The following is a 15,814-nucleotide window of genomic DNA, read 5'->3' as shown; positions in this document are numbered from 1 at the left end:
TAATTCTAAATAAATCACAAAAAATTATCAATAAAAATATAATTTAACACATAAATTTTCAACATTTATTTAATGTAGGAAATAAAAAAGAAAATTGGACAAAGATTGGTTAGAAAGTGATGAAGTCAAAGAAGAAAAAAAAAAGATGAAAGAAGAGTGAGTGAACAAAAAGATAAATTTCAAAATAATCCTTATTTCAAAAAGCAATTAAAAAAATTTAGAATTTCTTTGAAAAATTTAGAGTGACATAGTGATTGGAATAAAATATCCAAAATCTTAATTTCAAATCTTAGTATTGTCATTATAATTCTTATGGATAAAAAAAAATTATACAAGTTAGTCCCTTGAATCAAATCAAATTACCAACTCTATCATATAGTAAGTTTGTAGGTGATATGTCAGATTTAATTTGAGTAAGATTTTTTTTATCAACAATAAAAAATCAAATTAAATAATAAAATATTAGTTTAATTGAGTTATATATATATATATATATATATGAGGAGGGTTATAATTACACCGATGTAATTTTTACTAAGTATTACAGCACTCAATGACTTTATATTAAATATGAATTTTGTAAATCTAATTGTTAGATTGAAAGTTCATATCTTTTAGATCATGTATACAAAATATTAATCCAAGATGATTTGATACTTCATTTTTATAAAACAAAATTGACGTAATATATTTATTTCAAAATACACTAAAATATGAACATTTTGATTACTTTGAAGTTGTTGTTCAACTTTAACAAAATTTGATATACACATATAAAGTAATATAAACTTTCAATCTAACGATTAGATTTACAAAATTCACAATTAATATAAAGTTATTAAACGGTGTAATACTTAGTAAAAATTACACCGGTGTAATTATAACCCCCTCTATATATATATATATTAGTATCACAATTGTGCAATTTTAATTGAATAATTTTAGTTGCTCAAGTATCGCAATTAAGTGATTTTGGTATCAAAATTTTAATTAAATAATTTTAGTGTTTCAAATATTGTTATTATACATTTTTAGTCCTTCTAGTATAATAATTATATAATTATTTTACCTAATATATATATTTATGATTACTAAAATTACTAATATATATAACTTAAATATGTAAAAAAAAATGTATAATTATGATATTTGAGATACAAAATTATACAATTATAACATGTCAGAGACTAAAATTACTTGCTATAAATATTATTTAAGCCAAAAAATATTATTTAAATAATAATCTGTAAATATCTCAATATACTTGATGTTAATTAAAGTAGCTAACTATTTCATAAAATAATTAAATATACTAAAATATATATTTAATTGGATAATTAAATAAAAATTAATTTTGATTTAATTATATATATATATATATATATATAATAAGTTAAATAATGACTATTACATAAATAAACATTACAAGAGTATTGGTTTTTTATTCGGCATAAGTGATATTGACATTATCCTTAACCAAGTTGTTCAGTTTTTAATGATGTATATTCTGTACTAAGAATTTTTAATCAACTCTTTGCTTCACTGAGAATTTTTCTGACAGGTGACTTTACCAATTTCCAGTCCAAAGAATTGAAAACCAAAAGTCACGTAAGAGGAGAAAAAGAAGGAAAAAAAAACATTGATGAGAAACTTATTTATAGTTATTCATGGTTCGTTACGCAGCTTGTTTATATTAGAATAGACGTAAATGTAAAAAATCTCTAAGAGAGAATGATGTAATGTTTGAAAATGCATTGATATATGATGTAAATGTACTTCACTATGTCTGTGACTGTGTCTGGCTGTCTGGTTTTTATTTAAGGAAGCATTTGTCCTAAATGGAATACTTGTAGAAGATAAAAGAAGGTGCACAAGTCACGAGTGGGATTGATCGAAAATGACAACCATACTAATACGTTGCACCAAACTAAGATGCCCTAACATGAAATTCTAGTAAATGGTGCAATCAAACTCCCACCATGGCATAGCAATTAGCAACACGACAACCAGACACTCTCTATAATCTATATATATGTATGTGCCTATATTTTAGATGTTGGCCAAATTAATATTAGAGGCGTCCTTGGCTTTTTTGGCTTTGTCTTAATTCTCCATCAATGGCAATGAAAACCGTGAGTCACGTAACCTTTCAATACCTCACTCTTGTCACTTCCTGTGACTCATTAATGCCGTATTCTAGTAGATAAGCACATTTACATGTTTAGAACCTTCTCATCTTTTCTCACCACCCTTTAATTTGGTGTCTTTCAGTCCCCTTCTCAACTTGTTTTCCGCAATATTAGGTAAATGTAATTTTCATGTCATGGCCCCTTTTACTGCTTATCTTTGCAATTAGGTGTATATATATGAAACATGTATCCACCCTTTCAAAATATGTAAGATAACCTTCTCATTCTTCTTTTCTCCCTCTTCCATATATATCTAGTTCTTTTATGGCCTCATATCAGAACAATGATATGAACTTATCAGAAATGGATTTAGAGGTCTTTGAAATTGATGGGGCCCTCCTAAGAGAATTGCTAGAAGAAGATCAAGAGGGCGAGGATGATAAGGATCGTGGTAAGGTAGAATACATGGAAGAAAATAATGTTCATCCTGACATGATGGATAGGAAGCAAGAGCAGAAGGAGCTGAGTTGTTTGGAGAAGTATGAGTGTCATTCTATGAATGATTTTGAGTGGCTCAATATGATGGACATCATGGAGCCAACTAATCCACTAAATGATGTGAGAATGAATTGGTTTTCAGATGACTATGTTGGGATGGTGGATTTTAGTTATGCTAATGAAGAATCTTACTCTCAAAATTGTGATGGGCTTGTCTCTAATGAGGCAAGTTATGGTTGCTTGTGGGAAGATTGTGATATTTAGGAGCATATTAAAGTTTACCTATTAGCTAGCTCTAGAAGAGAAAAGGGGGAAAGGGCAAAAACAGCTCAAGTGTGAAAGAATCTGGTTAATAATTTGTAAAATAAAGAGCATATATGTTAGTAGGACTACCTGTGTAACCGTCTAATTCTGATGCTGCTTGGATCAAGTTCTATTAAGACATAAGTGAAAGAAAAATACTTACAATAATTAGTTTAAAGAGTCGATTTTCAAATTATTTGCTGCATGTCTAGATGGATTATTCCTTTATACTTTCCTTGTTTTTCTCCATCTCTTTCATTCTATTTACTTTAAATGATAACTAAAAAAAGATGCTCAGAAAGTAATAGTAAAATAGAGGATCAAAAATTAGGGTGATATGCAAACTCGTTGATGAGAGGAAAAAATAGTAGCATACCAATTATGAAGCAGAATATAACACGTAGCGGGTAGCCAGGTATTCAGCGAGTTTCGTAAATTCAACACCAATAAAATTTAGTGCGATGAACCTTGCCTTTAATGCCTCATTTTGGACAATATCTATACATTACGATCTAATTTAGCTATGTACAATTGGCAATGTGATAACTACATGATAACATAAATCTTCAAATGGTTGGATACATGCCTTTTCTGTGAACTTATTAATGGTTTTGAAGTTCTAAATATATTCACATTAACCCTTTAAAACAAGTGATTGGTTGACATTATATGGTTAACAGGGTGTTGTTGCTAAGGATATTTTGGCGAGTCATCAGAAAATTGTTAGTTGTTAGACTCACGATAAATGTGCAGAATTTATTGACAACATATTCTGTGATAATTCTCGCAAAAAAGGGTGAAAAAAGATGAACATAAAATATATTGACATGTTGATAATTATTAATGCATTTTTCCCCTCATATTTAAAAAATTTGAAGCGCAAAGTATATATTTGAGACTGAAAAACTAGGTATCTATTACATCCGAAAAGTTACGCTCAATGATCTTCAAATAGGAGCTACAACAAGTTGACAATACACGCGGACAGAAAACAGATGCAAAATGGGAGATATAATGATTAACATCACCATAACCATAATATTTAGGACACAGACTCGCGTCTAACCAGAAGTATCTTTCAACAAAATCTTCCCTTCTTTCCAAAAGGCTAAGGCAAAATCCGATATTACAAGTAAATTACCTCAAATTTAACAAAATTTGGCGTCCATCTAGATTGTAACATTGAAATAAAGCAGTTATACTCATGCTTTCTTAATTTTTCATATGGACATATGTGAAGCTCCCAGACTGTTGTCAGAGGCCAACCATAAAAATCTTTGATGGCTTCCTTCTATGGCAATTATGAAGTAAACATAGATCCACGCACGCCAACATCTAATCAATAGCTGTCAGGCATCTTTAGACCCGACGCGAAATTTGGCAATGAAAAATCCAATTGTATCAAGGGGGGATGATGGGTCAAACCTCTGAACAAGATCTTCCTCTCCAGGTCGTAACCACTCCCTGTATAATTACGATATCATGATGTGAAACTGAAAATTGGCACTGATTTTTTATTATTTTTTTTTGATAAAAAGAAATGAAAGGTATATCCTCAAACACAACTAAACAGCATCACTGATGAGTGTATACGTGTGTGACGGAGAGATGAGAGATATACTATCATGGATAAAATGGATGAAGGGCTTACTCTATATATCCATCAGGAAATTCACAGCTACCAACTAGACCTGGTCCTCCAATTCTTGGGTGCTGGAATAAATCAAATAGCAAGTACGAATAACTCAGCCAAGGGAACTAATAGTTCATTACAGACAAACTAAACATCAAATTTTTTTGTACTCAACACCAACCATTTTATTTAAAAATTACAAGACTATTTAAGAATGATCATCCTTCTGTTAATCTCATGTATAATTAGAATTATAGAAGCCTAACCAAATAAAAAAAAATAAAAAAATAAAAAGCGGGGGGAATTGAGACTGCAAAGTATTAACATCAAACCTGTGGTGCCAATGACAGATATTTGTATTTATCCAAAGCATATCGAACTAATGCTTCATTCTCACCAGGATTAATCGTACAACTATTACAGGACAATAGCATCAACAAATCAGTTTTACAGAAACGTGTCACAAATAAAAAAGGGTAAATAAACTTCAGTAGAGCCAAGCCATTTATAACATAACGGTTTGAGAGCAGCATAATGACAAAACAAACTTCATTATAATTGGGAAAAAAAAATCTCTTAAATATTGTAATATGCTGTTGACCAGTACAAACTGTTTGGCTGGAAGCCTGGAGAAGATTCCAAAAAGCAACTTACAGACTTAATAAAATATAGTTCAGACCATTACAAAAATTAATGCAATATTAGAATATTGCGTATTAGATATACACAGCAGATCAAAATTACCAAGTGTCAGCACAAACAAATATGCGTAGGAAGATTATGTAAAAGACAACCATAAATAAAGTTTACACCGACTGATAAGAAACTAAATTCAACCGAACAAATGCAATTGCAAATTCTAACAGTATATGTATAACATGAAGAGGGCAGGAGAAGTTGATATTGCATGATAATTTTTCCTATAAAGAGAAACTAAAATTTAGAAACCAAAATAAGGTTGGCAGGGAATATAATAAAAATGTCATGGACAGTACAGAAGAAACAAGATCACATCCTAATAGAAAACTTGTAAGCATGCATAGAGCAATGTGATCAACAAAAAGTGCATACTGACGTGGAATAGACAATTACTCCTCCTGGTCGAACTAATTGAACAGCCTGGTCGAACATCCTTCTCTGGTATTTTGCATGGTTTCTTAAAGATTCAATTGTTTCCTGCCAAAAACAAATGCTTTGCACTGTTACTACTATTTTCTTTAAAACAATATTTTTTTCTGCATGTTTAAATTTATTTATTTTGTTTAAAAAGAAGAATAAAAGCTAACTTAACCACCCAGACGACAATGACTAAGCATCACTGGCAAATCTATATAACTCCTGCTTATTGATCAACTTCACAAATTACACTTTCTGGGCAAGAAGGGTGAATTTACCATAGAAGATTATTTTTCCCCAATCACATTGAAATAACCATTACTTCTACACATTCCTATATTTCAGTTTAATGTTAAGAAACACACGTATTTGAACAGGATTTAGTAGCAGAAAATTTATGGTGGTTTAAATCTAGAAAAGAAAAATGAGGACACAACTCCACTTTAAGATAAGCCAGTCCCCATAACCTATCTATATTTGCTCCAATAAATATAGATTGGTCAGAGCATGTGTGTGAGTATAAATTTAAGTTAATGCAGAATAAATTTCAATAGACAGATCCACTTCTACCTCTCCAGCAAATAATCTAGGCCTTAAACCAAGGGCAGAACAGGGAGCATCAAGAAGAACTCTGTCAAAACTGTCAGGAGAAAAACCTTTTGAACGATCAACCCGACCACCCACACTCTGATTTCTTCCAGGTCCATTTCGCGCTCTTCGCATGTTCTTCCGGATGTCAGCTTTGCTAACATAAGCTTTTCCATTTGTATTATCGCCTTTACCTTTAAATTATTTAAAAATGCATTTATAAATTGTTGACAGAGAAATATTTTCGTGTCCATAACAAATATAAAACAGGAAAGCGAAAAACCATACCAAAGAAATAAGCCAATAGAAATCCAATAAATCATGTCTACCACTTATGTCTAAGCAAACATAATATTTAACATCATTATTCACTTTCCAGACCATTTCTTAACACTAAATGATACTTTGATGATGATGAGGCAGGCTATATGTCAACCTTCAAGAAACATGTAACAAATGCGCAAGTAAAAGAACCATGGGTATAACAAACAACATGCAACTCAGAGTCTCATATGTAAGTAGTAGATATGCCAATGCTTTTCTCTTTCATCTAAAAAATGTAAGAATAAGTTTCTTTGATGTTCACATTTAGCAAACAATATTGTCAATGAAAAACAGAATGTTAGACAATAAGGGCAATTTGATGTTTAACAGGAAGTAGGTGTAAACCAAAATACAATTCCAACACACTTGATAGTACAGCTTTAGCATTGAACAAAATCTTAATTCATGTATCTAAAGGGCCTGATAGTGCTTCCTATCATGTATAAATGAACAGGTCAGCAAGTAGCAAATAAAGGCATTTAACTTTCTTCCAGAGTCAGAGATTCTAAACCTTCTGTAACAAGGGGTGACACTCTTTCTACTTGCAAATTCGGTGAATCAAACACTTGATTTGTCACATCATTTTTCGCAATACTAGAGCATGGATCAGTAAAAGCATCAACATCATCTGTTCGACAAACAGATTTAAGAGCATCTAATTTAAATGTCTTTATACAACTCAAGCCCATTTCAGCTGCCAATTTCTGAATATCCAGCACCTAGACAGTCATCAAAATTTGATATGTTAACACACCATCAATTTATTATAATTCTCCAAGATTCATACCATTAATTTATCACAATCATAACAAACAAAACCAATATTCTGTGTATCAAAAACAGGGTTCAGAAAGCTGGCAACCAATGAAACACTGAAATAAATTAGAAAATACAACAATATGTTAATGCAAGCAAATAGGGATGGCAAGCATTTTACTAGAGTTCAGAATTCCCACCTTATTATGAGATCTATCTGTTGCAATGATCTCTCCTTCATCCTTCATAAGTATTGCAATTGCAGTCGTTTTCCCTCCAGGTGCAGCACACATATCTAGTATCCGCTCACCCATTTGTGGATCTGAATATAGAAAATTAATCTATAAGAAGAAATTTATTTATGACAAAAAAAATATAAGAAATGAGAGGATAAGGAACCCTTCTTAAAATAAGAAAAAACTTAAAACAGAAATGAAAGAGGAGGGGGGGGGCAATCAATAGTGCAAAATCAACATTTAGTCTGTAGACAGTAGTGGATGAGATCATAGAAAGACCTAGCCCCACTAAAAGGGCATGCATTATTCTATGATGGTTCAAATCCAAATTCTCACAGTTGAATTTTAATCAGGAGTGTTTGAAAAGGAATAAAGTAAAAAAGCAATTACTACCAAGGAAAACAAGCGGGCAACAATATCCTTACATGTAAATCACTCCAAAGTCAGAAAATTGTAAATGAGACTCCAATTTTCATACCTAAAGCATGAGCAGCAATAATGCTTGGCAGGTTTTGAAGAAATATCTCTCCCTCAAGCACATCTGGAAACCAAAAAAAGAAGCAATAATACATCAGCTACACATGCATTCAAAACCATGAATAATTGAACATTTTACAAAAATTCTGAATATATTAAAAGAGCAAAGATAAATGCCAACAAGGAGATTAACCCAGCCAGGAATGCTAGACTATGCCAAGTGGGGGCCTCTATAGAGGGGAAAAAACCAATACAAAAACGAAGAGCAAAACAACAAATAAATGACTACACAGGAAGACCAAAAAAAGACCATAAAAATTACATAAGATCCCTGGGAAATAAAACATCCGCAGCACACCAGATTCTATCTCACACCTATAATCACAAATCTGTAGGCTGAATAAAGCTATACAAGTGTCCACCTCTCCCCTTCCCAAGCCAGAAACCATGTAAAATCTAATTTCCGAAAGATAATCTCCTCAGATATACATAAGTCTAACAAATGCCAATTCTTATATTTGTCTTGAGTAATTCCAAAAAGATCCAGCCATAAACACTTGCTGAAACTCCTAAAGAACAATTTATTAAATACAATATCTAATGTTCTTCATTAACATTCCCAACAGCATAATATAAAGACAAAATTTGAATATAGGATTCCAAAAGCAGAGAAACAGGTTTCAAAACTCGTTCAAAAAATGTAATATTTGGTTTCCTGTATTCCTTTCCTTCATCAACTCCATACAAAAGCAACAATCATTAATAGCACCAGCTAATGAGATTATGGTAATCTTAAACTAATCATAGATCAAAGTAAAGATATATTTTTAGCACAAATATAAAGATTGTCAATTGTCATGCCCCATTACATCATAATAGAAAGATTTCATAACTTTCAAGGTTCAAGCCAATTCAACTGTAGCCAAAAAAATACAAAAAGTAACTCAAGCAAGCTTCAATATCTTACATCACTACATCAGCACAACCATGTGTTTAAATAGGGGAACAACGAATCAGGTATATATAATAAAATAAAAAATGATACATATAGTAAAAAAAATACAGAAAAATGAATAATTACAAGGGCATTAATTGTACATGAAACCGCTGCAGCATTCAAAGATGCTTAAACACAACATAAATTACAAAATCATTAAGTGATAAAGGAAATACTAAAGTATTCAATATTGTGTAAGACAAGAATACAATATTGCACATGAACAAGAGATGAAATTTACTGTGAAAAGAATGAAGTTCATATACTCTATCCTTCATATCCACACCAACTCCTTCAGAAACTCGGAACATTCCAGCCCTTGACAACATAGCTGTTCCTTGCCCAATATAAAGCCCATTTCGTTCAAAATAATAAGGATCTGTAAAACAAGGAAAAATACACATTTCTATCAACCATATTCCTAAAATTTTATTTCAATGGAAACACTTATCCTCCTCATAAACAAGTCACTTTGGTTATAAACTAAACATCCATCACATAATTTCTAAAAAGAAGAATCCACTTATGTCTTACAACTTGAAACTATTTCTGTTAATAAAAAAAGTACAAAACTTAGGATTTAATGGTAATACACTGATAGTGTAAAAAGTTTTAAATAGTCAACCAATCAGACATCGCAGTTTATATGACTTTCAAGACAATTACTATCAAAATCAACGAACTTATCATCTAAGTGGATTGTGATTGGATGATAGTATAAAACTTTTAAGGTAATTATTATAAAAATCAACAAACTTATCATCTATGTGGATTGTGATTGGATGATAGTATAAAATTGCCGGTATATCACCATTAAACTCCAAAACTTAATTCTCAAGTGCTTTTAGTGTTCTCCGATCAAAATTAGAGTTTTACCTCAACAACCTATCCTGACCTTTAATGTAAATGATTATTATGCACATCGTCAAGGTGAATCTCCTATTCTAATAGGAGAATAGCATCAAAAACATTTTAAAAAAATGCATCTGAGTTTTGTCCATAAAACAAGTTCATCATGTCTCTTTAAAAATACAATCCATCTCCCTGATGACTACATCCACCAACGGTTTTCAAAGCAAACTCTACGAAAATACCTTCAGCATTTAACACAAATACAGTTTCTACCTGTCTGTGACCCTTGGAGAACAGTGCCACGTGTCATAGCAATCCCCCATCCTCCATCAGCACCCTGCTGCTCCACCGCAACCGAAACAGCAACTGTATCTCCTTTCTCAACATGAGCGCTGCAAGCCATTACACCAGGAACATATATCTAAAACCAAAACAATCAATTCCTTCAGCATCAACTTCAAGATCCCTAAGACAACAACACAGAATTCGGCAATCAGCAAACACATTACAAACCTGAGCACCGCGAAGAACAGCCTCAGCACACTTCCTGCTAACAATGACCTCCTTGGGAGGCGCGTCGCCGTAATCGATGCGGTGCGGTCCCGAGCCCCAAACAAACACCACGTAATCGAGGCCAGGAATCCGACACCTGGAAAACGGAGCAGGAGCAGCATCAGCATCGGAGCAGTCCTTCAAGGGATTCGCCACGTCACCGCCGGAATCGGAATGCGGCGGCGGCGGCGGCGGCACGAGCGAGCGGAGCTTGTGGACGACGGCGTCGGCGGTGGACCTGAGCGTGTTGACTCGAATGCAGGAGTAGCGAGAAGGACGGCTGCAAAGTGAAGCAGCGAAAGAGTTAGAAGTTAGAAGTGAAATAGGTTTGAGAAATGGGAAGAGGTGTTGGCGTACGTTAGCGCGGCGGAGATGCGAGAGAAGTGATCGGCGCCATAGGCTTTGAGGAAGTATTGGTGCAGTTTAGGGTTCCAGTGAAGAGTGGGGGTGAAGGAGTATCGGTTCTCTGAAGGATCGGAATGCGACATGGTTTGGGGAGAGGGGGTTTGGTGAAGGGTTTTGTAACTGCCTATGCCAACCAACAATTCCCTCCCTTTCTTCATTCAAACTCAGGTTCCATGCACCGCCACTTCCTAGGGCAGTAGGGCTTCATGCCTCTCTTCCTTCCATCCTGTCTCCTTTTGCAAAATCTAAAATTTAAATTTAAATTTAAATGCTTTCATTTTTACATGTTTAAATTAAAACTCCTTAATTTCTAATAATTATAAATATATTTAACTTTATAAAAAAATACTTATTTATGTAACGCAACCATCAATATAATGCAGATGCATAATTATTGTCCATTATACGAAGATAAAATACTAAATGAAAATGACATAAAAGATTAAATGAACAGCTGTTATCATGTCGACATGTTATGTCATGGACATTAAAAAATATTTTTGTTACTGTGATTTTAATTTTATAAAATTAATTTTAATTCCTAATGAGATGGATGTTACATATAATGATTTAGTAAATGACATTAAAAATTCATAATTGAGGCATCACTAATGTCTACTAATAGTTAAATTATTTTGACTAAAAATATGTAAATTTAGATTCTAATTTACAATCTCAATTGATATTAATTTGTGACACTTCAAATTTTTCAGGAATCAAAATAATGGTCCATTTGTTTCTTTTGAGTAAAATCTCTCTTTAAACCCTAATATCTCGAGGAAGCGGAAGAATCTCTATATATTATGAATTTTTCACTTTGAACCCACTTAAAATTAAGTGATAATTAAATTAAAATTCTATTAATAAAAAAATGATGACATAAAATTTCCTAATTGTCATCCCACTGGAGGAAAAAGATGTTTAATTCTTCACATTTTGTTTCTTAATTTTATAGAATCTCAAGCAACCGATTAATGAAAGGGGTGGACAATCCTTGAAGAAAACATGTATCAAACCTTAGTAGTGTGTTTGGATGAGGAATTTATATAGGGTAATTCATTTATTTGAAGAATTTCAAATTCCTTGAAGTGAAATGCTTTGTTTGGATGAGAAATTTACAAAGAATTTGAAATTCAAGTATTTGTGAAATTCCTTAAAATAGTATAATTTCAAATTCTCTCAAAAGTGGGAGAATTTGAAATTCCTCAATTTTATTTTTCTTATTTCACCTATATATTTTATCTTATCTCTTCATTCTTTTAATTATTGGATATTCAAAAATATTTTTAAAATTATTAAATATTATCTTATATTAATTTTTAAAATTATTAAATATTATCTAATATTAATTTTTAAAATTATTAAATATTTAAAATGGATTAATATTTATTTTTATAAAATTTAATTTAAAAATTTCAACATATAAATATATTTTTAAAATCAATTTTACTATGATGGAATCAAATTATCATATTCAACTTAATAATTTAAAATTTAAAAAATTTGAATTGACTCATCCAAACAAAATATTTTAAAAATGATAGAAATTGAAATCAAAGTAATTCAAATACTAAGAATTTAAAATTTCTTGAATTTGTAAAATTCTTTATCCAAACACACTATAGAAATATTTTGTTTACGTTATGAATTGAAAGTGTGAACAGAACATGTTATACCTCCAACTCAATTTTTTTTTTCTTTTTCTTTTGAGATACCTCCAAGTCGGTTGTTGAGGTTGAATTGACACTATTTTTGCAAAATTTTCATCTTGTCTTCCGCTGATGTTGTTGACCCTACAGTGATGAGTTCTTAACTTGGCCATACTGCTTTCCTTTTTTCTTGAAATAGTGACTTCTGCAGCTTTCAAGATGTCAATTCTATTTCTCATGGTCTTCTGCCGTATGAGAGTTAATTAATTTAATTGAAACTATGGTAGTCTCTAGTTTGGACAGATCAATAAGAACATGATTGAAAGAAATGGAATCAAACAAAGGATGATAGATAAAATGAAATTATGATAAATTCAGTTTGTTACCTTACTTATAATTTAGGACTTCAAGAGTTGGTTGAATAGAGTTAAATTAAAATTGCGATAAATTGCAATTTTTATAGGAAAAAAAAAAGTTATAATATATGCATGCTTATTGTGTTTCCAGTTAAGTTGATGTAACGTTGATGAATTTCCCACTTGAAAACCTAGGGCAGTAATATAATAGGAGACTCGTTCAAATACGTGATAAGACAGACACGGATCGTGCAGACGATGGCGATTTTCATTTCATAGTCCAAGCAAAATACAACGTGCTTTGACAAATGAGATCAGATAATATTTATTATTAATGATGCTGTGTTTTATACAGGTGGCAAACAAACAATATACTAGAGTCCATTAATTGGTAAGAAGTTTGGTAGATACAAGAATTTAGATTCTATTGTTACTATTACTATATTACATACTAGTAAGGAAATGAGGTATTTGGTATGTTAAAAAAGTTATGAAAATTATAAATTAGTGGATAATTAATTAAAAGGTTCAAAAAGTTATGAAAATTATATATTAGTGGATAATTAATTCAAAGGTTAAAAAAGTTATGAAACTTATATATTAGTGGATAATTAATTAAAAGGTGTACAATTTGTAAAGTAATTTAAGGAAGAGTTACAAGGTAAATTAAAAATAAAATGTTTACGTGACCTTTATTATAGTTGTAAATTATAAATAAAAATAAAAAAAATTATATATTATTTTGTTAGAGAGGCATTTTAAAAAAAATCAAAATAAATAGATTTAAAAAAAATTACTTGAAATAGAGTAAATCATGTTTGAAAACGTGACTTATATATAAAGAGTTAATCACCTATATACTACCAGTATAAAATATTTTTACACTGACAACCAATTATATCTTTTAGTAGTATCATGTCATTTGCTTATTTAATCAAATTAAAATTAAAAAAACACTATTAAAAGATATGATTAGTTGTCAGTGTAAAATTTTTTTATACTGACAGTGTACAGGTGATTAACTTATATATAAAATAGTATTTTCTTTCTCAACATTATTGTTGTTGTTTTATTTAAATAATAAACATAATGTCCTGGGTTTTAATTTTGTTGTTTTTATTGTATAAATAATAGAATAAATTAATAATTTTCTATATATTTAAGTAATTAATACGTATTTAACTAATATATCAATTATTATAATAGTAAATTAAAAAAAAACCTAAATTATCAAATCTACGAGAACTTGAGTTTATAATTGTTTAATAAAATTTTTGTATTAAACAATTATAAAGAATTTTCATTTGTTTGACAAAATTATTAAATTTAGCAGAAAATAAAATAAATCAGTAATTTATGATGAAATTGACTTTATAATAATTACGATTATAAATTGATTTACTAATTTTTTTCAATGTAAAATCTCTTAATTTTTTATTTAATCTTGTAAATATTTAATTAATTTCACAGTCCACAATTACATTTAAATTATAATTTTTGTTAAACAATCCTCTCTCTACCCCTTTCTTTTTCAAGAAGCAATTCTATCTGATTATATAGACTTATTTTTAAAAAAATATTTGTTGAAAAACACTACTTTTAATTTTTTTTTAAAAACAAATAGACTATTATTACATATCTAGCATGTACTATTTATATAACACTACAACTTGTACAAGTAATCTATACTAATATATAAAAGGGATACCCTTTTTTCTATACTAATATATAAAGATGATACCTTTTTTGGTAACTACCTTGGTCTCTACTTTTTTGGACCATTATACCCTTTTATGTTAAAAAATTAGAAAAAATATTTTTAATCAAATTTAAGAATTTGAAATTAATAAATTATTTTTACAATAATTACTTTTGGTTCTCATTTTTACATGAATTATTTTATTTTTTTATTTATTTTTTAATAATTATTTTTTTATGAATAATTTCTCATTCTTTTTTTTTAATTTTTTTAATACAATACAGATACCGAACATAAAATGGAAGGTAATTGGGTTTCAGTGTGAACCGTAGTTTTGGCTAAAGGTTCCACAAACCATTGCTTTCAATGCATGTCACAACCACAAGTAAAATACCAGAGATTGAAGACAATGATCGATCGTACAGTTAGGTTTCTTTTCCTCTATTTAATTCTAATCTTCATGGATAGCGTCACCAGTGAAACGATTTCGTACATATTTTTCCTTCATTTTAAGCTTGTTGACACTCAAACCCACCAATCATGTTACCACTCATCGATTAGATAGATTACATGGAAATTTGCTACTTGGTCATGCCTCAAAAATGTTCAACATCTTCGTTAATTCCATAAAAACTTTATACAGTCCAAACATATTAATTTTTTTTTTCTTTTTTCGGGGTGAGAAAGTATATACATGCACAAGAAAGATTACAACATGGTAAAATCTAAGAAGCAGTGGCATAAGTATGAAGTATGAACCGACTTTGTTTTTTTTACACAAAGTATGAACGGGCTTAGGTACCCGAAAACAGGGCAATCTCCCCTAAAAATTTAAATTTTGTTACCATATTACAGATAAAAAATAAAACTCACCTCTTCTAATATTTAGATTTAAATCACTAAGTTTCTTTGTTTGTAGTTTGTGGAAAATCCCACTCATTAAAGGAGTTGATAACGTTGCACAGATTTTTAACTTAGTGCTTTTTAACTAGCGTTTTAAGTATATTTTTAACATCTATTTTTAATTTCTGTGCCCATAATAATTTTTCTTTGTTCTGTCCATATAATAATATAAAACTAACATGGTGCCATATGATTAATAAATAATTTTGAGTATTTAAGAATATAATCAAAAGTTAGATTCTCGTGTGTATTAAAAAATATAACTTTGAAAGATAAATATCAATATTTTAAATAATTGATCCTTAACTTCTTATTCCAAATAACCTAGTTATAAAAAGAAG

The 15,814-nt window shown here is 30.2% G+C and overlaps 1 protein-coding gene across 1 annotated transcript; it reads right to left on the bottom strand.

The window, feature by feature from the left end:
- Positions 1-3,926: 3,926 nt before the first annotated feature.
- Positions 3,927-11,111, bottom strand: LOC109792028 (NOL1/NOP2/sun family protein). Its single transcript, XM_083063256.1, has 12 exons — positions 10,819-11,111; positions 10,423-10,741; positions 10,183-10,330; positions 9,299-9,436; positions 8,062-8,124; positions 7,548-7,669; positions 7,103-7,310; positions 6,250-6,461; positions 5,639-5,739; positions 4,896-4,977; positions 4,582-4,643; positions 3,927-4,394 (listed from the first exon to the last, which is right to left on the bottom strand). The coding sequence occupies exons 1-12, from the start codon at positions 11,022-11,024 to the stop codon at positions 4,280-4,282; spliced, it is 1,776 nt and encodes a 591-aa protein (XP_082919382.1). The 5' UTR covers positions 11,025-11,111; the 3' UTR covers positions 3,927-4,279.
- Between the last annotated feature and the right edge of the window lie 4,703 nt (positions 11,112-15,814).

The sequence above is a fragment of the Cajanus cajan genome, chromosome 9 (assembly GCF_000230855.2).
Source record: "Cajanus cajan strain Asha chromosome 9, NIPB_CcT2T_4, whole genome shotgun sequence".
NCBI lineage: Eukaryota > Viridiplantae > Streptophyta > Magnoliopsida > Fabales > Fabaceae > Cajanus > Cajanus cajan.
Note: the sequence above shows the minus strand (reverse complement) of the source record. Positions and strands in the feature narration are given on the sequence as shown.

What these genes read in the sequence shown, in the direction of transcription:
- LOC109792028 (XM_083063256.1), bottom strand. Translation starts at nt 11,024, where the DNA reads ATGAAGAAAGGGAGGGAATTGTTGGTTGGCATAGGCAGTTACAAAACC. An exon ending in CTGTTCTTCGCGGTGCTCAG is followed by an intron (nt 10,331 to 10,422) that starts GTTTGTAATGTG and finishes TTTTGGTTTTAG; the next exon opens with ATATATGTTCCTGGTGTAAT. An exon ending in GTCACCCCTTGTTACAGAAG is followed by an intron (nt 6,462 to 7,102) that starts GTTTAGAATCTC and finishes AATAATTTAAAG; the next exon opens with GTAAAGGCGATAATACAAAT.